The sequence below is a fragment of the Mustela lutreola genome, chromosome 4 (genome assembly GCF_030435805.1).
Source record: "Mustela lutreola isolate mMusLut2 chromosome 4, mMusLut2.pri, whole genome shotgun sequence".
In the NCBI taxonomy this organism is placed as follows: domain Eukaryota; kingdom Metazoa; phylum Chordata; class Mammalia; order Carnivora; family Mustelidae; genus Mustela; species Mustela lutreola.
In genome coordinates this window covers 30,679,220-30,705,163 of record NC_081293.1, presented here as the reverse complement: position 1 = coordinate 30,705,163, position 25,944 = coordinate 30,679,220, and the positions used below count along the sequence as shown (strand labels likewise).

The following is a 25,944-nucleotide window of genomic DNA, read 5'->3' as shown; positions in this document are numbered from 1 at the left end:
CAACAAAGAGACTGGCATTTAGAGTGTGGGGTGCAGACACCCTCCAGCCACGTCCTCACTGTCACCTCGTGATGACACTGTGACCACTTCCCTAGCTGTGGCTGCCCCTGGCGCCCATCATCCAGCAGGAGGCGGTGGGGTGGAGGGGGGCATGCCAGGCTCTCCCCGCACCCTGTCCTTGCTGCTGGGCTCAGCCGTCCTGTCCCCTCAGTGCCACCCCGCCACCCTCAGCCTGCACCTGTGGATACTCACAGCCTCTCCAGCTCCTTCATGTCGTCAAAAGCCCCCCGCTCCACCACTCCAATCTGGTTCTCCATCAGCTGCCTGGGGAAGCAAAGACACAAGGACAGCTGGAAGATGCTGGATGGGGACTCTCAGCAGCAGCCGGCAGCAGGCAGTGAAATGAGAGCAGGGTCCCAGGCGCTCACACACCCAGGTCCCAGCCTCAGCTGCCCCCACAACCTTGCAGATTCCCAACAGGTATCCTCAGCACCCCCAGGCCTGACAGCAAGACACACATCCAGGCCCTGAGCCTGTGCGGAGCTCGCTGCAGCCACCAGGGCCACGGGGTACCAGGACACCAGAGCACCAGGCCACAGCTCCAAAGGCATCCTTGCTCCGGGAAGCCGGGAACCCAGGCAGCAGGAGCGACTTGGGGCTGCTGGCACATACCCTCGTTTGGCCCAGAGGGCGCGTGTCCATGGGGCAGAGCAGGGGGACGGGCCCACAGCAGAGGGAGGGGAGGTTGTGCCAAGTGGGCATAGCCCACACATGTAGCAAACACACTCTTCAGTTGGCAGACAACACCCCCTCTGCCTGCACCCCTGCACTGCCTGGCCCCATCTGCTGCCAACTCAGCCACCTGGCTCCATGAGACTGTACGTCCCTACAGCCCAGAACATCCGCCTGGCAGGCAGTTTGCTTGTTGCGTGGTACTTTCTGAGATGGTCGAGTGTATTTTTCTCCCTGCCTTTCCCCCCTTCCACTCCTAAGCAGGTGGCTTGAGGTTCCATGTGGACCCCACACCCTCCTAGGGAAGGAGGCAGAAGCTGTTACCGCACACTTCTCTTCCTCCACTTTGTTTCCAGAAGCCTGAGCTATTGAGGAGCTCAGACTGGAGGACAAGGTGAGTGAGGGATGCCAGGAGCGAAGGAGGGTTTCCCCCAGACTCAGAAGACACTCCTGGAGATTCGGAAGGAGTCAAGGGTCGGTGGGTTCTGGAGCAGCAGAGACCCCTGCCCAGCAACTGAGAGCTAGGACCCCGGAGAAGATGGAGACACAAAGTCCCCAGCCCCACCAAAGGTCCTCCAAGCTGAAAAATAGTTCTGAAAGAATTGAGGCCCCAGGACACTTGCACTACCCTGGGAGTACGGGGTAAGGATCCTATGATTGTCTGATATAGAATGTGTCAGAATGTATGCATGTGTCTGAGAGCCGCAGGGCAGAGAGAGGTGAAGGGATCCACTCTTTCCCCTCCTCACACCTCACCCCTGCCCAGCTCGACAAGGGAAATGCTACAGATGGCTCCTTTGCTGGCAACTGACCCCAGTAGAGCCACACCTGCCACCTCCAATATCTGCCACTGTCAGACACCCAAGGAGAGCCACCTCTGTCCTCAACAGTCCCCACTCACCTACCCTCTCGAGTCAGCAGGAACTGTAGCCTCACTGGGGAGTTTGTCTGAGGCACAGAGTCAAAAGAACTATGGAGACAGTCATGGACTAAAATGCATCCCCAAAATTCGTACACTGAGGTCCTAACCTCCAATGTGATTTGGAGATGGAGACTAGGGAGGTAATTGATGTTTAATGAGGTCAGAATGGTAGGTCCCTAATCTGATAGGACTGGTATCCTCATAGAAGAACAAAAGACACCAGAGACCTCTCTCTGTGCACACATGAGGACACAGCCAGAAGGTGGCCCAGAAGAGAGGCCTCACTACGAATAGCCTGGATGGCGCCTTGACATCAGACTTCCAGCCTCAAGAACTGCGAGAAAATACACTTCTGTGTTTAAGCCCCCAGTCTGCGGTCTTTTGTGTTGATGGCCCCAGCAGACCAATCCAGAGGCCTAAAGCTTCCTCACGGTCAGTCAGGCTTCCCTCATTCCAGGATAGGACACCCTGTAAGCCCAGCCCTGGTCCTGCCAGGTGGCGACCACTGGGGCCTACACCACGCGCAGCTCCTCAGCCCTGTGCAAGGTGGCGGCTGATCCGACTCAGGCCTCTCCATCACTTCCACCCCAGACTCCTCAGGGCATCTGAAGACTGACTCCAGAGGCAGGAGCCCTACAACCCATAGCCAGGACCACTGCCTGGGAGGGGCAGGAAGGAGGCAAGGAGCGTGGACAGCAGCCCATACTCACAGCACCCGCAGCTGCTTGAGCCCCGCGAAGTCGTTCTTGTGGATCCGAGTGATGTTGTTCCCGTTGAGTTCCCTGGTGGAGGAAAGGAGAATGGAATGGTAAAACGCCAGGGGCAGGCCCCCAGGCCAGGGCTCAGCTCCATACTCCCTTCCACGGAACTCCAGCCTGTCTTCTCACTAGTGGGGCCAGGTGTTTCCCAGCCAAGCCTGGGACCCCCAAGTCCATGTCAAGGCCCAACAAGCCAAGGCCCATCTTTGCAACAGATGCCCAGCCAGCCAGGGAAATGTACAGGGCCCGGGCTTGCTGCTGGGAGAGCTGTGCGAGCCAAAGTCATGGCTTTTGCCCAGAAAGAGCTCAGGCTGATTGGAGAGACAAGACATTCCTGCAGGGAAGAATTTGGAAACCAGCCATTGGAGGTTATTCAGGTAGATCCCCCATCTATAAAGTGGGGGTAATAATTGCGACTATCTCCTTGGGTTAGCACAGGGCCTAAACAGTAAAGAGCATGGCCTGTGCCGGGAACGGGCCCCGTTGCAGACACCAAAGCTCCTACATGTTGTCGGGAGTCTGAGCAGGAGAGAGCAGGGTGGGCCATGCATTTTAAGGAGGCTGAGGACATGGGGTTCAAGCTGAGGCCTAAAAGACAAGGCAGATGTGCCCAGCCAGAGGGATGGAGTGGACATTCCAGGAGATAACACCCGGAATATCTGGGGGCTGAGGGAGGAGACAGGCTGGGAGTCAGGAACTGCAGGAAGCAGGGTTGGGGGCATGTGAATCCAGATCACAGGGGGCTGAGAAAGCAAGCAGAGGAAGACAGGGAGACAAGGTGGCCCGCAGGCAGGAGGGCACCACGAGGACAGTCCTCCATCGAGGGGAAGGATGGCAGGGCCAAGGAAGGGAGGGGGCCCGCTGTCTGGACCCCAGGGCCAAGCCTGAGCTTCAGGGGATCCTCTGCCCACACCACCCTGGCCTCTGGCCCTTTCTCCCTTCCAAGGCTATATGTGGTCCTCCTCAGCCTTCCCCAACCACAGACTTGGCCATGGAGCCACATTAGAGGCCATAGGGCCCCTGCTGAGCCTCCCAGGGAAGCTCACTCGCCTCTGTCAGGCCGCTTCTCTTCCTAGGGAGCTGGTGCAGCCTCAGATAAACAGGTCCTTCCAGGAGGCAGCTACAGCACTCCCCAGAAAGCTCTTCCACTGAGCCACACACAGCAGAAGCTCCGTCAGGCCTGGCCCCACACCCAGCTGTCACCTCCGCATCTGATCTGTCTCCCTGTGGCAGCTCCATGTTCACATCCACGCCATCTCCTCCTCTTTCTCACCACCTCACAGTCACTCAGGGTCTTGGCAACAACCTAAGCATCCCCATCCCAATGCACATGCGCACACACACACCCTGTTCCCCCACAGCTTCCTCACTTACGAGCCCCGGGCAACCCAAATCCCAGCTGCTTTGAAAAACACCAAGATCCCTCTCCTGTAAGCATTTGGGGAGTATGTTGGGCTTAGACGGTGTTCTAGAGTTGCACCCACTACAAACCCCATATTTTAGTTTCCACACATTCCAGACACAGGACTCTGGGGCCACCGTCATGAGGGGCTAGAAAGTCGTGTCAGCAGCTATGTTACCGATGAGGACATTGTGCCTCAGAGCAGTCAGTTGTCTTCCAGAGGTCACCAGCTGGGACACGACAGAGCAGAGATCTGGCCGTCTGATCCGAGGGCCCACACTCCTTCCAGCAGGCTGGGCCACTGACACGCAGGACACACATTTACCCATCACTCTCTCTGCCCTTCCCCTGAGCCTATCTCCTGATCCCAAGGAGCAGCTGAAAAACTCATTCCCTGTGCATCTCTTTCAAATGGGATCTCTGTTTGAAGAGAGAGGATTGAGCCCTCTCTAAGGTGAGGGGGCCCCTGATGAAAGCCCCAGGCTGAGCCACTCCCCACCCTAAATCCTGTGAGGAGGTCTTCTCCACATCAGACAGGCTCTTCTCTTTCTTTCCTTTTTTTCCTGTTTTGTTTTAAAGATTTTATTTATTTATTTGAGAGAAAGAGATCGAGATGTAAGAATAAGTAAGAGGAGGGACAGAGGGAGAAGCTGACTCCCTGCAGAGCAGGGAGCCCAATGCGGGACTCGATGCAGGACCCTGGGATCGTGACCTCAGCAGCAGGCCCTCGCTTAACCAACTGAGCCACCCAGGCACCCAAGACAGGATCTTTCCAATGTGTGGGTCTTTTCTCTTGAACGAAGGATTCTTTCCTGAAACCGCCACCTGTAAGCCTCACCTGCACTGCACCCTAATCTGCTCCTTGCCGATAACTATGCTTCAAGCTTCGAGAACATCACCAACAAACCCTTCAGACTGGTTCCCTCTGCAAGCAGGGCCGGTTTCCTTGGGCCAGCCTGTTGAAACCTTCATCGCCAAACCCAGAACCACATGGAGTTTTTAGTTGTTTTAATTTTTTTTATTATAACGGCACATTGGCACTGATGACAAGAACAAGAATGTTAAGCTGCAATGGACGTCACCAGAGCAACGTTTAGTGGACCTTCCAGCACATCTGAGAAACCAGATACTTCGCAGTCGTTTAAAAGGCCACAAATCATCTTGTACTAACAGGGCAAGATGTCCATGATACAGTCTGCGGTGAAAGGGTCACAAGCCAGCTTGTATTCTATGAGCCCGCTCAGGAAAAATCCATACACATGTCCATCCTGGTCTGTGCACCGAGCAAGCTCCCTGGGGGCTGTTTGCCACACAGTAATGCCTAAAATTGCTAAATGGTGGTTTTAGTTTCCTTTTTATGCTTTTCTGTACTGCTTGAAATTTTTAAAAGATTTTATTTATTCATTTGGAAGAAAGAGAGAGGGAGCACCTGAGCGAAGGGAGAGAGGCAGAGGGAGAGGGAGAAGCAGACGCCCTGCTGAGCAGGGAACCCAACATGGGGCCCAATCCCTGTACCCCAAGATCAGAATCCAAGGTGAAGGCAGTTGCCCAACCTTCTGAGCCACCCAGGAGCCCTTGCTTGAATTTTTAAAATTACATCAGTATTTTTATAAGCCAACATAATAGTCAAGTTATTGCATTTAAAAATTAGAGTAATACAGAGCACCTGGGTGGCTCAGTTGGTTGGGTGTCTGGCCTTTGATTTTGGCTCAGGTCAGGATCTTGAGGGCCTGGGATCAGGCCTCCTTTCAGGCTCTGTGCTGGGCGTGGAGCCTGCTTGGGGTTCTTTCTCCCCTTACCCTCTGCCCCTTCCCCACCTATGCATGCTCTCTCTCTAATAAAATACATAAATAAAAATAAAAGTAAGAGTAATACATGCACATTGTTTAATTTGTTTCAGTTATCTGAATAATAAAGAAAAAAAATTCAAATCACACATAAATTCATCACCCGGAACGAAGCCCTGTTAACATTCTAGAATAGTTTCATCCAAGCCTGTTTCCTTTGCACACAATCTTTATATAGTTGAAATAATTTAATAAATATTGGTTGAAGACTTATTGTTTGCAAAACATTTTGCAAGGTTCTGAAGATGCCGGGACGAGTAAGACATACATGGTATGGACTCCTTCCACAATGTTATGCCCTGTTCGTTCCCCACTGATGATTTTTTGAATGGCCATCAGTTATCCCTGCATTCGAATATATCACGTTACTGGGGCATTCCCTGAACCCTGGCTACAGGACACCTGAACTGTTTTGATATCATTCAATTATAAACAACACTCCGCAAAGCTTGATGGATATTTGGGAGGACTATATTTCTCGATACGGATTATGCAGCCACAAGTCATGAAAAAGCTGATGAGCTTTACAGTAACTGGCCCATTCTTTCTCGGGTCAAGCACAGTTTATAAGACAATTGACTTCAATAACTATTCATTTCACAGGCAGCAAAACTGAGGCAAACGAAAATGTTTAGACTTGTCTGAACAAGGCAGGGCCCAACATGGAAATCAGGAATCCCTGAGGATGGAATTCCCATGAGGTGGTGGGGGGCTGAGGGCTCACAAGGACTTCTGGTGACATCATTGCCACATGCCTCTCTTCTTACCCTTTGGCGCAGGCCCCACTGCTCAGACCCCAGACCGGTTCCTTAGGCCGGTCAGGTGGCTCCCTGCCCTCCTCCTCACTTCCTGCTCCCCACTCCACCCCCCATGCACGAGAAGACCTGGGACAGGCAGGTGAACAATGCGGCAAATACAGCCTCTCTCTCAGGAGGCCCTGCTGCTTCCGGACAAGAATGTCCACGGACACCCAAGCCCACCCGGCCCCCGCCTCTCCCCATCAGCCTCGGTCTCTAAGCTGGAGCTCAGGGCCTCCTCTCAGGGGAGCGCCCTCTGGAGGCAGCCTGGGAGGCAGCCACTTGGGCCCAGAGAATGACCTCCCCTGGGCAGCCCACCCTTGCCCCATCAGCAGGGCAGCCCCTCACCAGGATCGCGTTTCCAACTTGGACCAACCGCTTCCCCTCAAACCTTCAGCAGAGGCCACTGGAATGAGGCAAGGAGGTCATTTTTCTCCGACACCTAATTCCTCCAACAGGTGGTCCTTGGGTGTTGCCATGGAAATACTCTCTCCGGCAAGCCGCCCGGAAAAAAGAAGCTGGGAGAAGCTGCTGTGACCTTAAGACCTTCGCAGCCAGAGCAGCCAAGTGGGGTGAGCCTCCAGGGGGGTCCCAAGGCGTGGTTTCCAGGAAGAACCCTGATCCCCAGCTCCCCAGGCTCCCTGAGGTTCTTGTCGCCGAAGCCCACATCTGCCACTCCTCCCTACTGTGCACCCACCGGGTGCAGGCTCTGGGCCCAACTCCAAGCACGCTTCTCCTCACTCCTCCCTGACCCTCACAGTGAGTTGAGTTGTATTCACTCTGCCTTGCTGAGGAGGAAACTAAGGCACAGAACTGATGAAGCCATTGCCCAGGGCCACACAGCTAACTAGGGGTAGGCCTAGGATCAAACCCAGGCCCGTATGATTCCATGTTCTTTCCCCCCACCCCCCACCATCGTGATGCCTCCTGCCAATGACACTCTCAAGCCCACCCCTCACCCCAAGTGCTCATGAGAAACAACGTGGAGGCTTTGAGTAGGAAACCCTGGGGCCCTGTTCTAAGGCCCTGTGCTCTGCTTAAGCAACAATATCAGGAGGTCCCCAGCCAGCTGCGTCATGTGTGTTCTTAGTGGCTAAGAGCTTGGCCTTTGGAACCAAACTGTCCGGCTTCAGATTCCTGCTCCACCATCACTAGCTCTTAGCTTAAATGCTCTATGCCTCAGTATCCCCATTTGTAAAATGAGGATAACAACAGTACCCACCTCTTAAAAGTGTGGTGTGGTGTAAATGACTTAATATTACTTTCTTTTTTCCTTTTTTAAGATTTATTTATTTATTTTAGAGAGGGGCGGGGAGAGGGAGAGAGAACCTCAAGCAGTCTCCCCCCACCCCTGAGCCTGGAGCCCAACACGGGGCTTGATCTCAAGGCCCCGAGATCACGATCCAAGCCGAAACCAAGAGTCAGATGCTTAACCAACTGAGCCACCCAGGCATCCCCATGACTTAGTACGTCTGAAACACTGAGACCAATGCCTGGTACACACAAGCCCACACAAGGGCTCTCCACATGAGTGTTACGTACTGAGATTAGTTTACAGCTCCTGCTCTAGCTGCGGTTTCCCTCAACGACATGGCTCCACCGGGAGGGTGGTGACCCAGGCTAAGCTCGGGCTGGTGTTGGACGGGCCAGGCCCCGCTAAGCAGTGAGGGGCCGGCAGCAGCTGGTGGCCTGCAGGTCCTGGGATGGGAAAACCCAGAGAAGATGGCCTAAGACAGTTCTCTCTCGGGCGCCTGGGTGGCTCAGTGGGTAAAGCCGCTGCCTTCGGCTCAGGTCATGATCTCAGGGTCCTGGGATCGAGTCCCGCATCGGGCTCTCTGCTCAGCAGGGAGCCTGCTTCCTCCTCTCTCTGCCTGCCTCTCTGCTTACTTGTAATTTCTCTCTGTCAAATAAATAAATAAAATCTTTAAAAAAAAAAAAGACAGTTCTCTCTCTTCCAAAAGTGAGGAGTGTTCCTCCATCCTTCTCTCCCTGGAGAAAATACAATCTAGTGGCAGATGGCACTGATTTCTATCAGCTTCTGTGTGGTCCTAACCTGAAGGAAAAACCTCAGTGGTGGAAGATTTTGGAGAAAATTCTCTGAGGCCAAGTAACCAAGATAAAAACAAAAGCACACAAGGATTTCTTGAATCCTGTCAGGAAACAAAAATCTGATCCCCAGCACCTGGGTGTTTGGGGATACACTGAAAGAACCCCTCAGAGCTCCTAGAGCTGCAGGAATAAACAGCCTGGGTCGCTCACTGTGTGTTCTGGGGGTCCCATGGGCCTCACGAGCCCTTCGTGCCATAGAGCTCCATCACTTCTAACGCCAGTTCCCTAAGAACCAGAACCTTCCCACAGTGTCCCAAGTCTGCAATGGCAGCGGAGAGGCTCAGGCCACCCCCCAAATCCCTTCCTGCTAGATCGCCAAAAAAATCAACACACAGCTCTGACTGGGGCTGAGACAAGCCTCTGGGCTGGGGAAATGTACACCTCGGCTCTGTCCTTTGAAATCCTACACTGGCCAAATCCGTGGCAAGGAGCACCTGCAGAGTCAGAAGGGAGATCAGAGGGGAGGGAGAATTTCCCTACCCAGCCAGGGCCCCTGGACGGCAGGTTGAACACCCCGGCCTGCAGGCCACCCAGCTGCATGCCCATGACCATGGGGCTGGAGTCCCGTAGAGCCACCCCCCTGGGTACCCCACATTCCCCCATCTTCCCTCCAATCTGATCTCCTAGCCACAGCCACACCTTTCAAGGTGCAGATCTGATCGTGTCACTCCCCACTTAAGCCCTTCAATGAATCCCCATTGCTCTTGGAATTGAGACAAAAATCTTCTCACCAAGAACTACAAGCCCCATGTGGCCTGTCCCACATGCCCCCATTCTGATTCACTCCCTCCTGTCGCAGGGCTTTTGAAAGGCCATCCCCTCTGCCTAGAATACTCCTAGCCTCTCCCCGGCAGCAGGAGCCAGAGGCCATTTCATATGGTCTGGGGGCTTCCTTGACTGCTATCTCCGCCCCTGCAGAGGACATGGATTGTGTTGGTTTCTTCTATCATATCCTCAGGGTCTAACACGGTACATGGCACCTCAGAGATGTGGCAGGACGTAGTCCTTGAAAGCATGAACAGACTTGCATTAAAATGGACATATTCCAAACAGCACAAGCTGAGGGGGTTTTCCGAGTTTCCCTGACCCCCAAAGCAAAGAAATACACTATTGAAGGAATGTTCTCCCTTTGGGCACCTGGGTGGCTCAGTTGGTTTAGCATCTGACTTTTGATCTCAGCTCAGGTCTGGATCTCAGTGTCATGGGTTCAAACCCCACGTTGGGTTCTACCGTGGGCGTGGCACCTACTAGAAGGAAGGAAGGAACAATCGGAGGGAAATGCTCTCCCTCATCAAATCATTATGTTGTACACTTGAAACTAATCTATCACTGTATGTCAATTACATTTTGACTTAAAAATAAATAAATCCGGAGGCACCTGTCCGGCTCAGTAGAGCATGCAACTCTTGATCTCAGGGTTATGTGTTTGAGCCCCACGCTGGGTGTAGAGATTACTTAAAAATAAAATATTTTTAAAGTGACAAATAAAAAAAATATTTAAGTAAATAAATAAATTTAAAAATAATTAAAAAACAATTAAAAAGAAAATGCTCTCCCCAAATGGACATCCGCCAAGAAAATCTTCCCAGTGACTTCTCACACAGCTCAAGGTTAAAACACGGATTTTTCCTTAGTAGCTCTCACAGGAAAATACCAGCCCGCAGAGTTTCTGCAGCTCTGCTCCTCTACCTCCTTCAACACACTAGCACTCCTGCCACAGAGCCTTTGCCCATGCTGCTCTCTCAGCCCAGAACTACCCTGAACAGTCTTCTCCTCCTCACCTGCCCACCAACACACACACCTGACTGACCCCAACTGTCCTTCAGGACTTCAATGGAAACATCCGTGCCGGGCCAGCCTCCCCTCTGTGTTCACGCAGCTCCTCTCCCAGAGCTGGGACTGGAATTTGGAGCCGTGTGCAATAGGATGTCCTTTGTTAAAGGCTAGTCTCTGTCCCACCAGGCTAGGAAGGAAGAGGCCACCTCTGGCCGGCTCCCGGCCGACACTCTAACCCAGTAAGAGTGAACACAGTGAACATGTAGAGTAAACACAGGCTGAAGGAGCCGTCCTGCCCCCTGAGCCCAGCTGCTGCTGGCGTCTCGCAGCCGGAGGGCGGCCCACACTCCCATCAGCGGGCAGAGCCTTGCCCACAGTCCTCAGTGGGTCATGATCTGGAAGCTCCCCCAACCTCCCCAGCCCCAGCAGAGCCCACAGGCCTGGGACCAACCCCAGCGCTGGGACTGCCCTCCAGAATGGAATAAATCGTGAAGGCCCAGGGACCCCCAGGCCAGGGCAGACTTGCCACTGGTCCCGCTCTGCCCCTGGCTCCTGGGGACCCGTCTTGTTGCCTTGGTTCAAATTCTAACAATACCTATACTGTCACAACCAAGCCGACTCATTGAAGCCTCGTGATAGCACCTGATTCCAAGGTTTATTTTCAGCCTGGACTCACATCATGAGGAGACCGAGGCATGAAACATTTAAAGGACTTGTTCGAGATTAGCCCACCAGTAAGTCGGTAGAGGAGGCAAGCCCAGGCATGTCGGACTCCAGCGCCTAGCTCTTTCTTTCCTACCTTTTTAATTCTAATTCCAAGAAAATACACAGAACAAAATTTACCACTTTAACCATTTTAGGTTCAGTAGTATTAAGCACATTCACATTGTTGTACAACAGATCTCCAGAGATTTTTTTTTTCATCCTGAAAAACCGAAACTCTGTTTCTATTAAGCAATAGCTCTCCATTCCTCCCCCTTGACCCAGGTAACCACCATTCTGCTTCTGTCTCTGTGAACTGGACTATTTTTTTAAGATTGTTGGGTCCCCCCAAAATTGGGTACCCCAATAATGGGTCCGTGATTAAAGGAGCGAGACTGATACAGTAAAGTGAAGGTCAAGCAAAGCTTTATTTCGCGCCAAGCATCAGGAATCAGACCGAACGCCAAACAGACCAGTCAGGGCCTCCCCTACCGAGAGGCCAACCCCTCCCTGCTTTCCAGACTAACTTTTATAGAGCAAAGGCCATGTGGTTGGGCCTGGCCACACACAGGTGGCCAATGAGATTGTAACACACACAGAAAACTCCACAGTGATGCTAGGTGACAAACTGAATTACAATTTACCCTAGTAGACATTTGAACCAGCCTATCACACCTTGGTTAGGACTGGTGCCAAAAGGCTCCCAAAGGGCGGGGGCCCATACTCCTTGGTAGCTAGGAGTCAGTCTGCGCCAGCACTGATTGAATACCTCCACCTGGCCTGACCCACCCTTGTACTTGGACTTTGCTACATGGGACTGGTTTCCCGGACTTGCTTTTAAATAAGTTCCCCTGGCGGGTGGGTGGTGGGGCAAGGTCAATTTAAGCTTTATAGCAAAATGGCAGTTCAACCGGGGTGGGGCTGCTCTGGCTGAATAGGCCCTTACAAGATTTTATTTGTTTATTTGAGAGAGAAAGAGAGAGCACAAGCTGGGTGGAGGGGCAGGACTCAATCCAGGACCCTGGGATCAAGACCTGAGCCAAAGGCAGATGCTTAACTCACTGAGCCACCCAGGTGCCCTGTGACTATTTTAGATACCTCGGATCAGTGGAATCATACAGGATTTGTCTATGACTGGCTTATTTCATTCAGCATAATGCCTTCAAGTTTCACCCACACTGTAGCATATGACGGGATGTCCTTCCTCTTTTAAGACTGAATTGTATCCCACTGTGTGTGCACACATCCCCCTGGGTTTAGCCCTTTTACTGCAGGCGGACACAGGTGCTGCTCCCGCCCCCCCACCCCCCACCCCCGCTAGCCCTTGTGAACAATGCTGCAAGGAACACAGGTATACAAATATTTGAGACCCCGTTTTCAGTCTTTTGGGTGTACACCCAGAAGCAGACTTGCCAGATCATATGGTAATTCTGTTTCATTTTTGGAGGGATCAGAATGTTCTTCAGAGGAGCTGCCCCATTTTGCATTCCCAGAAACAGCACACCTGGGTGCCGATGTCCCCACAACCTCACCACCAACTGTTACTTCCTGTTTCTTGAGAGCAGCCATCCTGATGGGTAGGAGGGGGTCAGGGCGCAGGTGTTAACCCCAGCTCCGTGCTGTATTCTGTTCTGAGGTCCAGACTGTCCTCAGGTCTCTTCATTACCAAGGCCTGGCCTTGCTCTTCCCAGGTCTGACGCCCACCCCTAAACCACAACCCTGCAGCCTGCACCCCACTGCCACCCACCAAGCCTCTGTGTCCACTGCCTGTCACCCCCTCCCCACCACTCCCCACTCCAGACCCCTGAGAAGTCATCCACCAGCTAATTCCCTGACCCCGACCTCCATCTGTAACACCACCTCCCTGCACCCACCCAACTCTGCTCATCAACCCCCACCTAGAAGCAGGACAGCCCTCCCCATGCTGGCCTGCATGTGGGTCCACCCCGGAAACGTGTGCAGGTTGAGCTCGGTCGTGGCCAGTTTGCCTTTATGCTCCAGTGCTCGGCCCTGATGGGGGTTTTATAGATGTTTAATAAATGAATGGACAAAAGAAGCCAGGGCTTATTAAGATATGCGGTGTGGTAGTCCGAATTAAAAACTAAACATGTCCACGTCTCAGAGCCTCGAGGAGCACCCAGAGCCTGGGCACCTCTCACCAGCCATCTTGCCCCCCAGCCCATGATACGCCTCTCTGACCATCTCCTCATCAGCAGACTGGTGATAATACCTTCCTCCCAGGACCGTGGTGAGCAGTAAAAGGGTAGAGGAGGGTAAAGCATCGCTCTGAGCCTGGCCCGGATGGGGGGCACCACCCCAATTCCTCACTGCCTCTCTCATTCTCTGACCCACCTCCCCCACCCCCACGTGTCTGGCTCCTCCTTTCCAAATCACCCTCCTCCCCTCGGTGCTCCTGTCCACCGGCTCCCCCCGGAGCTCCCGCGTGTTCTCTCCTGCCACAGACTTCCTCACCACCGGCTCGCTCCCACCCATCTGTCTTTGCCTCCCACTTCTCTCAGGAAACTGGCTGCCCAGCATGGCCAGTGACCCACCCACCATCACCACCACCACGGGTCCAGAAGCTGTCTCGGCCCTCGTCCTCAGACAGCCTGGCTGCTCTCCCAGGCTCGGCCTCCTCCCCATCAACGAGCTCCTTCTCTGGCACGGGCAATAACTCCCCGGCCAAGTTCTGATCCACAGACGGCCAGGAGCTCCTCCAGCCTCTCCGCCTTCTCCTCCTTATGGCCTGCCCTCTTTCTTTTTTAATTGAGATACACAGCTGACATACAACATTACATTAGCTCCAGATGTACAACAGATTGATTGGAGGTCCGCATAGATTGCAAAATGATCAGCTCAGTAAGTCTAGTTAACATCTGTCACTTCATATAGTTATGTTTTTTTCCTCTTGATGAGGACTTGAAAGATATACTCTTTTAGCAACTTTCAAATACACAGTAATACACAGTAATACACAATAACAGGCTGGTTAACCACAGTCTCCGTGCTGTACATCACCTCCCCAGGACTCACTGGTTTTATAACTGGAAGTCAGTACCCCGACCACCTTACTATGGGCAGAAACTGAAGGTGGTCCTCATGGGTCCACGAAGTATGTGCCTTCCTCACCAGGGAACCCCAGCCAGAAGCAGTGTTTCTCACACGGTATTCTGGGCACCTCCTGTTTCCACATCACTTGGATTGCCTTTGCCAAAAATCTGCCGAATCAGCATCTCTGGGATGGGCCTGGGAATCTGCATTTATACTAGCTTCCCACGAAGTTTTCTCTCTCGTTTTTTTAAAGATTTTATTTTTGGGGGGCGCCTGGGTGGCTCAGTGGGTTAAGCTGCTGCCTTCGGCTCGGGTCATAATCCTGGGGTCCTGGGATCGAGTCCTACATCAGGCTCCTCGCTCAGCAGGGAGCCTGCTTCTCTCTCTGCCTCTCCCTGCCACTCTGCCTACTTGTGCACTCTCCCTGACAGATAAATAAATAAAATCTTGGAAAAAAAAAAAAGGAGGTTTTTGTTTTTTTTGTTTTTTTTTGTTTTTTGAGTAATGTCTATACCCACAATGCTGAGAATAAGAGTCACACATTGTACTAACCAAGCCAGTTAGGTACCCCGCCTTCCCCCCAGGAAACTCTTATACCCGTAGAAGTTTCTGTTCCCACTCTTCCCCAGGACGCCCTCCCAACTGTCTCTCCAGCCCACATACTCTACAGAGTAACCATTCCCTATCCCTAGCCTTAGGGTCATCTTTTCCACATACCTGATTACTGGTCACTCAAACAAAAGAGAGAGAAGCCAGCTTCACGGCTTCTCCTCCAGGCTCAATGGCCCTCCCCAAGTTCACTCCACTCACAAAATCATTCTCTCAGGCTGGAGGCTTGGGGCCCCATCACCCTGCTCTCTCTGCTTCTTCCTGCTTCAGCGTCTGCAGCCGAACTCCATGAGGACTGTGGCCACGGCCTACCACTGATGTGACAAATTACTCGCTCAGGGGCTTCAAACAACACAGACGTATTCTCTTACAGCTCTGGAGGCCACTCTTGGCCCGTGGCTCCTCCTGCCACCACTCCCATCTCCTGCTTCCATTGTTACTGCTTCCATCTCCCTCTCCAGTGTTGACCCTCCCGCCTCTCTCTTACGTCACCCTGGGGATGACGTCATGCCTGCCCCAATAACGCAAGGTCATCTCATCTCAAGGTCCTCAACTGCATCTCAAAGCCCTTGTGCCATGTAAGGCAACACAATCCCAGGCTCCCAGGATTGGAACATAGACATCTTTGGGGACCATGATTCAATCCACAATGACTATATTTTCTTTTTTTTTTTTTAAGATTATTTATTTATTTATTTGACAGAGAGAAATCACAAGTAGGCAGAGAGGCAGGCAGAGAGAGAGAGAGATGGAAGCATACTCCCTGCTGAGCAGAGAGCTCGATGCGGGGCTGGATCCCAGGACCCTGGGATCATGACCTGAGCTGAAGGCAGAGGCTTTAACCCACTGAGCCACCCAGGTGCCCATGACTATATTTTCTAAAGCAAAGGTCAGAAACATAACATGTCTTACCAAATGTTTAAAAAAAAAACCCAACTCTTGGAACACACCTTTTGTGAGCACCTACCATGCACCAGGCAATGGGAATACAAAGATACATGAGACACAGCCCCTGCCCTCAGGGAACTCAAAACCCAAGGTACTCACCAAAAGAACCAGCTTCTTAAAAAGCAATAAAGTGCTCTTCCCTACAGAAGAATTCCAATTAATAAATGTAGAAGGAGTGAAGGAAATAGAAATTCAAAATTGGATAATAATGGTTGCAGGCAAGATCCATTAATGGGTGCTAAAATTAGTAGGTGAGAATTTGAGGACAAAAAAGTTATGGCAGTCTCAATGTATCTCCCCTAGATAGTTATTAACTGTGGATGCAAATTCAAGAATGTCACAGGGAAGAAAACTGGCTCAACACCATCATAACCAAGAGGTCAAGGTTAACAACACCAGCAATGAGAGATATCAGTGTCACCGACCCCCCAGTGGGATGTCCCGAGAAGGGCACACCATCCCCATACATTCCTGCCAAAAATCCATAACCTCGATTCAATCAGGAGAAAAACACTAGACAAAGCCAAAGTGAGGAGCACGCTACAAAGTAACTCACCAGTACTTTGCAAAAGCGTCCATGTCATGAAAAGCAAGAGGAGACTAAGGAATTGTCACAGACTAAAGGAGATTAAGAGGAAATGACAACTAAGCACCATGTGGAATCCTGGACTGGGTCCCGGAATAGAAGAAAGACATTAGTGGAGAAGCTGGTAAAATCCCAAAAAAGTCCACAGTTCAGTTAATAGTCTTGGACTCGTGTTAATTTCTTAGTTTTGATCATTGCACGATGGATAAGAAAGACGTGAACACTAGGGGAAGCTGCGTGAAGGGTATATGGCAAATCTCTTGGTACTATTTTTGCAACTTCTCTGCAAGTCTAAAATTATTTTAAAATACAAGTTTTCAAAATTTTTGAAGAATAAAAATATAGCGATGGCAGCAAAACCGTTGTCACAGACACGCCAGAAACCACAGTCACGGTCACCATAACCAACTGGTCTCCCCACTGCCAGCTGGTTTCCTGCTCCGTTCATCCTCCACACCAAAGCCAGGCAACAGAATGTCTTAAAACACTATTTTACACTTGTCACCCTCCACTCAAAACCCCTGTGCCTAAGTGCTCAAAGGGTCTTTTCAAAAGGACACAGGGACAGCATGAAGGGGCTCCCACCAGCCAAATGTGGGACATTCTGAACAGCAAAATAAATAGCGATAGTAACGAATTAAAACCCAAAGAATAAAACAGTAATCCATGAGTCCCTATTGTAATAAACTAACAAACAGATGGAGGAGAAAGGAAAGTTCTTTCTTACAGTAGAATGCCAACTAATAAACCAAGAAGAAAAGAAGTTAGAAATGTCTCAACAATACATATTAACACCAGTGAAAGTCTAATGAAGAACAGGATATTTACATAGCCCCAGAGTACCCGCCCCCACAAATGGCTTATCAATGATAAAGGGGAAAATAGTCACTTTTCAGCAGAGAAACCTGGCAGACACCCACTTACTGAGTGATCAAAATGAAAATCACCAGTACTGGGACAAATTGACCTCAGGTGTCTTCCGACACGACCCACTGAGAAGGGCAGAACATCGCTAACTTAGCATTCCTGCCAAAAGGACATAACCTCAATGCGATGGTGAGAAGACCTGATGAAGCCAAACTGAGCAACATTCTACAGAGTAAGTGGTCTGTATTCTTCAAAAATGGAGAGGTCAAGAAAAACAAAGAAAGGCCAAGTTACTAGGCCAGATTAAAGCAGATTAAAGAGCCGTGACAAGTCAATGTCATGTGTGATCCCACCCTCTGATCACCACAGAAGACACTGTTGAGACAATTGATGAAACGCAGACATGAACAGTACTGTATCAAGGTTCAATTTTCTGATTTTGATAGCCTTATTCTTCTCAGAAAAACACACACCAAACTATTTAGAGGAAAAAACTTACATCTTCAATGTAATCTTCTTTTTTTTTTTTTTTAAAGATTTATTTATTTGAGAAAGAGAGAGCATGCATGCCCAAGTGAGGGGGAGGAGCAGAGGGAGAGAATCTCCATCAGACCCCCTGTTGAGTCGGAGCCCAACACGGGGGTGGGGGGGGGGCTCCATCCCATGAGATCATGACCTGAATAGAAACCAAGTCAGATGCTTAACCAACTGGACCACCCAGGCACCCCTAATTATTTTCATTTTAATTTTTTTTTAAGTAAACACTATGCCAATGCCCAATATGGGGCTTGAACTCATGACCCCGAGATCAAGATTTGTACACGCTACCAACCTAGCCAGCCAGGCACCCCTCCAACCTAATCTTAAACAGTTCCCCAAAAATTGTGCATGTGTATAATACATGATAAAGCAAATGGGGAAAAATATAGACAATTGAATCTGAACAACAGATATATAGGAGTTCCTAATACTTTTGTTGCAACTTTTCTATAAATTTGTAATTGTAATATAATAAAAAGTTACAACTAGCACAAAGGATTCTTTTGGGGTGATTAAAAAAATATTCTAGGGGCGCCTGGGTGGCTCAGTGGGTTGAAGCCTCTGCCTTCGGCTCAGGTCGTGATCCCAGGGTCCTGGGATCGAGCCCCGCATCGGGCTGTCTGCTCCGCGGAGAGCCTGCTTCCTCCTCTCTCTCTCTCTCTCTCTCTCTCTCTGCCTACTTGTGATCTCTGTCTGTCAAATGAATAAATAAATAAATAAAATCTTTAAAAAAAAAAAAATATTCTAAAATTAGATTGTGGTGATGTTTGCACAACTTTGGAGATTAAAAAAAAAATCACTGAATAGTAAGAAAAAAAAAGAAAGAAAGAAATTATAAAAATACACATACACTCCCTCGGATGGCCCCCTATTTCCCAGCCCCATGACCCGGTACCAACCCTTCACTTGAATCTCCTCTCTCGGAACTCACCAACACAAAAGCGCACCCCACCAGCTGGCTCTGTTCCTCATTTTCCTCCCCAAATGCATGGCACACACTTCCTGATGCCTCAGATTCCCCCACCCTCGCTTTAGCTCTGTGCCTCCTGAGGTCATGTCCAGGCCTCAAGCCTCATCAGTGCAGGGGTCCAGCCCTTCCTTGCCACCCGGACGCCCATCTCCTCATCTCTAACACCGACAGAGCCCCTTCTGTGCGCCAACATTATTCTAACCACTCTACACCCAGTATTTCATTCGAACTCCCAGCCGGGCATGGTTAAGTGCTATCGCTGGCTCCACTTTACAGATGAAGAAACTGAGTCACTAGGGAGCCAGCTGGGATCTTTCAGGTGGTCATTGATGGAGGCAGAATTCAAAAGAGGCCACTTTCACACCAAAGCCTGCGCGGGCAGCCGCTGTGCTTTCCCTCCCTAGAGACATCTTGACACATTTGTTCTGCAGACAGACCTTTCTCGAGCACCAGCCTGCAGGCTCCCTGGGGAGTGGGTCCACGCTCTGGACCTCTCTCCGCACTACACACCCAGCAGGTGCCCAACAGCTGTTTGTCCGCCACAGGCTGGGTTCCAGAAAGCAGAGGAGGGGGTCGCAAACTCCATCAAAAAGAGGAGCCAATTCTCCACCCCCCCACCCCCCCACCCCAAGCACAGCCCAGCTCCCTGGCTACTGCCCAAGGCCCGGCCGTCATCTGCTCTGAGTAATAAGTATTTGTATGGCGATAATTACAGCATTTGGGGAGAAAATCCCATTAAGCAAGAGCCCTGCCGAGCTGCTAATGCCGGCACAGAACGGGAGGCGGCAACTCCGCCAAGCTCCCGTCTGCTTCCAATAATGCAGGAGCTGCCGGTCCCCACCGCCCTTCACCCGGCCCCAAAGAGCACGGCCGCCCCTGCTGGCAGCCTTGGGCAGCCGGGGCCGCCAACAGCCAGCCACCCCCCTGCCTCAGAGCCCGGACAGAGGCAGGGGCAGGGTTCGCTGGGGATCCAGAGCTCCAGGGTTGCACGGGGAGGAAGAGGGAGAAGAGCCAGGCTGGATCCATCCCTGAGTGGTGCCCCAGCCCCTTTCCTGTCCCTGCAATTCTTTCATCTTAATAACAATAATAATACTACCACTCACAGGGCCTTCGCTGCTGCTGTTCCCCAAGCCCATGCAAAGTGCAGCTCCCAGCCCTGCCTGTAGGCAGTCCTCACGACCAGCCTGTCCTTTCAACCAGCAGGTCCTGTCATCATCCCCACTTTCGGGGCAAGGAAACAGGGGTGCTGAGATGTCACACGTTCGTCCGGGGCACTGACCCCGCTTTACAATTATGCGTTTATTCTCATACTGTGCCATTCATCACTTCCTCCCTTGCTGGACTAAAACTCAGGGAGGGACAGCAGTTTGGGTTTGTGACCAGCCCCGTTCCCTCAGCTCCATGCAGACAGTCAATAGACAGCTATCTGTTGAATGAATTCATTAAACCCACAATTTGCCCAAGGTCCCCCCAGCCGCTGGGGGCAGAGGCGTGCTAACAACACAGGCAGGCTGGCTCAAGCACCATGCCATCACACCACCCACCCTGCAGAGAATCCCTGCCTGCCACCCCTGGCTCCTTCTTACAAACACGGGAGACCGAGACAAAGATGCGCGGGGACAAGGAAGGGAACCTTGCACAGCCAGACGCCCGGAGAGCAGGCTTGCACTTCGGCCAACTCTCCCGTACTTACCTCCCAAACTCTCTGCTGCCCCACTGAACTCTCAAACCTTCGCTTGAGCTTCTCAGATAACAAAAATAATCATAACATCATTACCTAGTTTTATCACGAAGCATTTCCACACACCAGCCCAGGGCCAAGCATGCCACCAGGCCCTCTACATGCACTGGCTCCCTGAATCCTCGCCACCAACCTACAACACAGTCATCCTCCCCTTTTAAGATGGGGAAACTGAGTCTCACAGCAGATGGAGAGATGGCACCTGGGGCTTGCCACCAGTCATGCAGAAGCCAGCGATAAGCCCAGGGCACGTGCTACTGGAGACACAAGCCCCACCCAGAAGAAGCCTCCCCAGCACAGTGCAGGGCTCTGCCCTAGGAGACCACGGTACACACGTGGCTTCTGTCTTCCCTGACCCTTCCCCAGGACCACCACCCAGTCATGATTTGGCTTTTTAGGCTTTCCAAACAGGCTTCCAGGCAATCCATCTGGGGTGCTCTGGGAAGTCCCAAGCCTGACCACCCAGCTCCATTGAATGTGGCCTCCAGTTTCGGGGGCCAAGTTGGGAAAAGGCAAGGGCCTTCCAGGCCTCTGCAGCAGGCAGCGGGCTATGGCAGTGGACCAACTGGCCAGGGGGCAAGAGAGGGACCCCCAAAACTGATGAACAGCAGACCATCCTGGGCTGGGGGAGCAAATGGAAGCCAGGGATCCTTCCCCAAGGCCTTTCCTGGCCAAACCACCATCCTCAGGCCTCTCCCATCTCTGCACCCTGTGCCCACAAGCCTAGAATACAAGTGCTTGAGACAGAAGGGAAAAGCAGTGTCCCCCCCCAACACTATATACTCTCTTACCACACTCTCCTGGATACTTTAGCCTAAAAGACTTTTTTAATTTAAAAAAAAAAAAAAAAATCCAACTGAAAGTCAAAGTCCTTGAGTGACAGAAAAGACAATTAATAGTGGCCAAGGCTGGGTCCCTCTGAGGCTGAATTCTACAAAGAGAGGAAGCTTCCAGGCCTCCTCCACCACACCCCTAACCCTCACTCTGTGTTTTAATTGTTCCACTGCAGTGAATTATTCAGCAACCCTTCCTCAGCCCAGCCCACCAGCCCCACAGCCCCTCTGGCTCAGCCAATTTCCTCAACAGCCCTGGGGCCACACAGCTTCTTCCCAGAAGTCCCCACAGCACACCAATTCCTTCCCACTTGGGGGGATAGGCCCAAGCCCAGAGTCATGGGATAGAGGATCATAAAGTTGCCGGGCCTCCCAGGCTGCCATAGAAACTGCCCATGAGACAAAAGGCGAAAGCACAGCTGCAGTCTCTCCAAATATCACGGCCTCAGAGGCTGCTGTTCTGGGCCCCAGGACAGCACAACGTCCACATCGATGAGAGAGAGGTTTGCTACGGTGATTCTGAGTCTGCCTGAGCTCTCCCTAAGGCCTCTTTTCGGGGTGTTCTTTTCTTCCTCAAATGGCTCTTTAGAGGCCTGCCTGCTGCAAAGGCAGCCTCCCCCGGCTTTCTCCATTCTTTCCCCACCCAAGAAGTTCTGCCCACAGCAAAGACCAGGTCTCCGCTGACTCCCCCACAATAACTCACCCGTGGATTCCATCCCTGAAGTCCCCAAAGGGAAAATCCAGTGAGCAAAGACTGCCTGATTCTTCCCAACCTTCCCAGCCTCAAGCCCCATCACATCGGACTGGGCCCGGCCCACTGCGGCCCCGGCCAGCTGGCCCGTTCACCCATCAGACAGGCTCAGGCACACCTGCCGGCCTTTCGCTCATGTATTCCCTCTGTTTGGGCTGTCTGCCCTCTCCGCTTAGCACACTCCTACCAACCACTGTTGGGTCCCCAACTGTGCTAAAAAATGACCCATCCTCTGAGAAGCACCTTTCCCCCAAGAAAAGTGCTTCCCACCCCAATGCTCCCCACCACAGCCCCATCACATTGCCAGCCTTGCCCTCTCCCAAAAGCTTGCAGTTAGGTGTCCCCTGTCTGGGCCTCTCAACTGTACATCCCTTGAGGGCAGGGACTTGCTCACTCCCTGCTGGAGCCTCAGCACTGAGGGCAGCTCCCAGCTCTGTAAATGTTTGCTGAATTAAATGGGATCTTCTCCTGATCCTAGTATAATGCTGCCTCTCACTCAATAAGCATCATCATGAACTAGGCACTTTTCACACATTATCTTTGGTCCTCACAAGTACCAGAGACTTTAGTATCAGCACCCCCATTTTCTGCATGGAAAGCAACTAAGGCTCAGAGAAGTTAAGTAACTTGCCCAAGGTCACACAGCAACCTAGGCAGCTGGACCTCTTTCTTTTGCACCAGGAAATTTAACTTCCATTCCACTCTGATTGCAAGAGAGCTCATGAGTTCCTGAACATCAAAATAGACACTGTCCTCAGAATTAAAGATGGAGAGAAAGAGCAAGGCATGAGATGACTTCAAGATTCAGATCCAAAAGCAAAGGCAAGGGGCTGCTGTGTCTCAGACATAGGCTGCTACCAGGGTAACAACTGCAGGAGAAACACCCTGTGGGCAAAGGAACAGAGAATAGATCCAGAGTGAACAGGTATAGAAAATGACCCTGCAGCCTCAGGGGTCCTCTGGGCAGATTTCAGACCCTCAGTCCCTCTCTACAGCCACACAGCATAATGCACAGGAAATGTGACTTGGTCCACCCTCTCTCCACACTAGCATCTCTCCCCAGCCCCACAACACACAGTGTACTCACACACACACACACACACACACACACACGTTCCCATCTAGATTGCATCTAGATTGCAAATTCTCTGAAACCTCCACGGGAATTTTTCAGACTCAGCCAAGAAGAGTCTGGGGCAAATGTGTGCTCACTAATTGCTGACCTTGGTACAGAGTTTGATCCAAGAGACAGCTCTCCCCAGGGTCAAATTTCTGCCTCTGGCCAGCTGGGAGCCATGAAAATGTGCTCAAGTTATCGAAATCTGTATGCCTTTCCTGAGAGCCACTGCAGTCGCCCAGGAGTGTGGGAAGGAGCATGCAGGTTTCAAAGGAGCCGGCAGCCTTCTCCGAAGTCCAGTTCAAAAATCTCCTGAGGCAGTCACCTCTGCAGGCAGCACAAAGGCCCAGCATGTGACCAAAAATCACATACAGGGACTCGCACAACCTCCCATTACTGAGGTGACACCACAGATACTAGGAATTCACACAGATGTACATTCTGCAGGAGAATCTAGGAAGGCAAATTATATTGGTCCATAAACACACACACACACACACACACACACACACACACACGGCAAACACACACACACACACACACACACACACACCCTACAAAGCTCGGAGGGTCTGGAAAGAGCCGAGTTTCCTCCAGAATTTAGAAGTGGGAGAGAATAAGAGAAGAAAAATTATTTTTTAATGACTTTTCATGGTCAGTGTCTCCACTCCAGGCTCCTGACCGCTCGGCATGATCCTGGGGCTCCCAGGCAGGATCACATCCACCCCTTCCTGGTGTCCATGTAACATAACCCAGGCCCCAAACCCAAATCCCTCAGGTCCCATTGTCTGCCTGGGTTGGGGACGGCTGGATGTGAGTTGGGGGACCAATGCCTGACACCTGCAAGAGAAGAATTCTTAAGGCTCTGGGGCAAACAATGGGGAGGAAGGGGAAGACTGGAAACTTCAACTCCATTCCATCTGGCTGCCCATCACCTGCCTGCTGGCCCTCAGAGTCCAGTCCACAAGCGCTGCTCAGAACACTGCCCAAGATCATGCCCCCGAAAGGAGATGTGGTGCCTGGCAGTGTGAGGAGTTTCCCCACCCTGGGTGCCAGGAAGGCTTTCTGGCACCAATACACAGCACCCTGGAGGAATAAAGTGCTGGCGCAGTGGGAACGACCTGTCAGGGCTGAGTGCAGGGTGCAGGTGTGAGGCTAGGAGCTGACAGCCCCACCAGGGCCCTCTGAATCTCAGCAGAGGGAAACAGTGATGCTGCAGGCTCCTGGCTCCGGAAGGCCCCTGGCAGGCACTGACCCCTCTATTGGCTGCAGAGCCCGGGGCCCCAACGGTCCTGCCCCCACCCCAGCCCCGAACTGCGTCTGGGTAGGAGGGCAACCTCGGGGGCTCCTTGCGCACTGGGGACGGGGCCATACTCACAGGCGCTCGGTGTTCCGCGGGATGTTCTTTGGGATGGCCTGCAGCCCCGTGCCGTGGCAGTCCACCGTGGTGCCGGTGCAGGTGCAGAGGGCGGGGCACGCGGTGGCACCCAGGCGCCACGCGGCTGCCCACAGCAGCAGCCAGAGCTCGGGCCGGACGAGCCCCGCCGAGGGCCCCCTCCGGGGCGTCAGCGCCATGGTGCCCTCACCGCGTCCCTCTCGTGTGCCAGACGGCGGCAGCCGCTTACCATCCCCGTCCGGGGCGGCCTCCAGGTGCAGTCCCGGGGCAGCGCCGCCGAGCAGGCTCGTGCGCGGCGCCCTTACGAGCCGGGAGGCACCTCGCTCCTCCAAGCGACGGCGCTTGTGTGCGAACCGAGGGAGGGCGCCTTGGGCGGAGGGCGCTGGGCTCCTCTCCGGTTTCTCGCTGGCTGCGTCTCCCTCACTCCCTCACTCCCTCCCTCCAGCTCCCAACTGACTGCTGCGAGGAGGAAAATGGGCAGGCCCCGCGCGCGCACGCACCCCGCGCACACACACACACACACACACACACACGCACAATCACACACTCACACCCCCACGCTCGCTCCCACCCGGCAGTCATCCATCAATCGAAAAGCACACATCCAGAGCCAGACTCCTCCCCGCCCTTCCCCAGCATCCCCCTCCCCCGCCTCCCGACGACCCCTCGGCGGCTGCAGCGAGTCGCGTACAGTTTCAAAGGTGGAACCTTCGAGGCGCCAGGCGCGGGCAGGGGACTGCGCGGGGGATGGGAGGATGGCCACGGCCCGACCTGCCCAGTCTTGGCCCTGGCCGGTTGCAAACACACACACACACACACACACACACACACCACGAGTATGTGCACACTGAGACTCCCGTACTCAGAACGCCGGCCCAGGCAGTTGGGCCAGAGTGGGGAGGGAGATCTTATTTGGCCACCTGGACCCCTTCCCTGGGGCCAAAGACCTGCTTTCCCCCTCCCCGCCATCCCCCCCCCCCCCGACGGCAGAAACCTTTCCCCCAGCCCACCAGACTTGTTTTGTCAATACTTGGTGAAAACAAGCCCCCTGCCCCAGGACTCCAAGCCGCCTGCTTTACTGAGCCTGGGACCTGGAAGACAGAGCTTGGGAGTGGGGAGGGAGGAGTGTATAAAAGCCCTAAATCGAGTACAGTCTTCTCCCCTCTGCCACCAAGATGGCAACAACCCCACTTGTCGGAGAAGACTGAAGCTAGCTGTACCGAGAAGAAAATGACCCTGATTTGGACATTTGCCCCGTGGAGAGATGTCATTTCTGCCATTCGGCTATACTGGCTTCCCAGGTCAGGGTTAGGGGGTTGGCAGAGTAGCAGTGGGGGTTGGAAATCCAGCAAATACCTTCTTCCACTCGCACCAGCATTCTCCCATTTCTGCAGGTGCAAAGGAATATTCATTCCTGCCATCAAAAGACAGCAGAGACAGCTGGAAAAGGGCACAGTGGCCTGCTTGGGAGAGTAGCTCCACGAACCATC

General features: G+C 52.5%; 1 protein-coding gene across 1 annotated transcript in view; it reads right to left on the bottom strand.

The window, feature by feature from the left end:
- SLIT1 (slit guidance ligand 1) overlaps nucleotides 1–24,947 on the bottom strand; it is a 168,247-nt gene extending 143,300 nt beyond the window's left edge. The window contains exons 1-3 of the mRNA XM_059169308.1: nucleotides 24,437–24,947; nucleotides 2,365–2,436; nucleotides 253–324 (exon numbers count right to left, since the gene is read on the bottom strand). Of these exons, the coding sequence (XP_059025291.1) occupies nucleotides 253–324; nucleotides 2,365–2,436; nucleotides 24,437–24,633 (341 nt within the window). The 5' untranslated portion in view covers nucleotides 24,634–24,947. The remainder of the gene's footprint in view (nucleotides 1–252; nucleotides 325–2,364; nucleotides 2,437–24,436) is intronic.
- Between the last annotated feature and the right edge of the window lie 997 nt (nucleotides 24,948–25,944).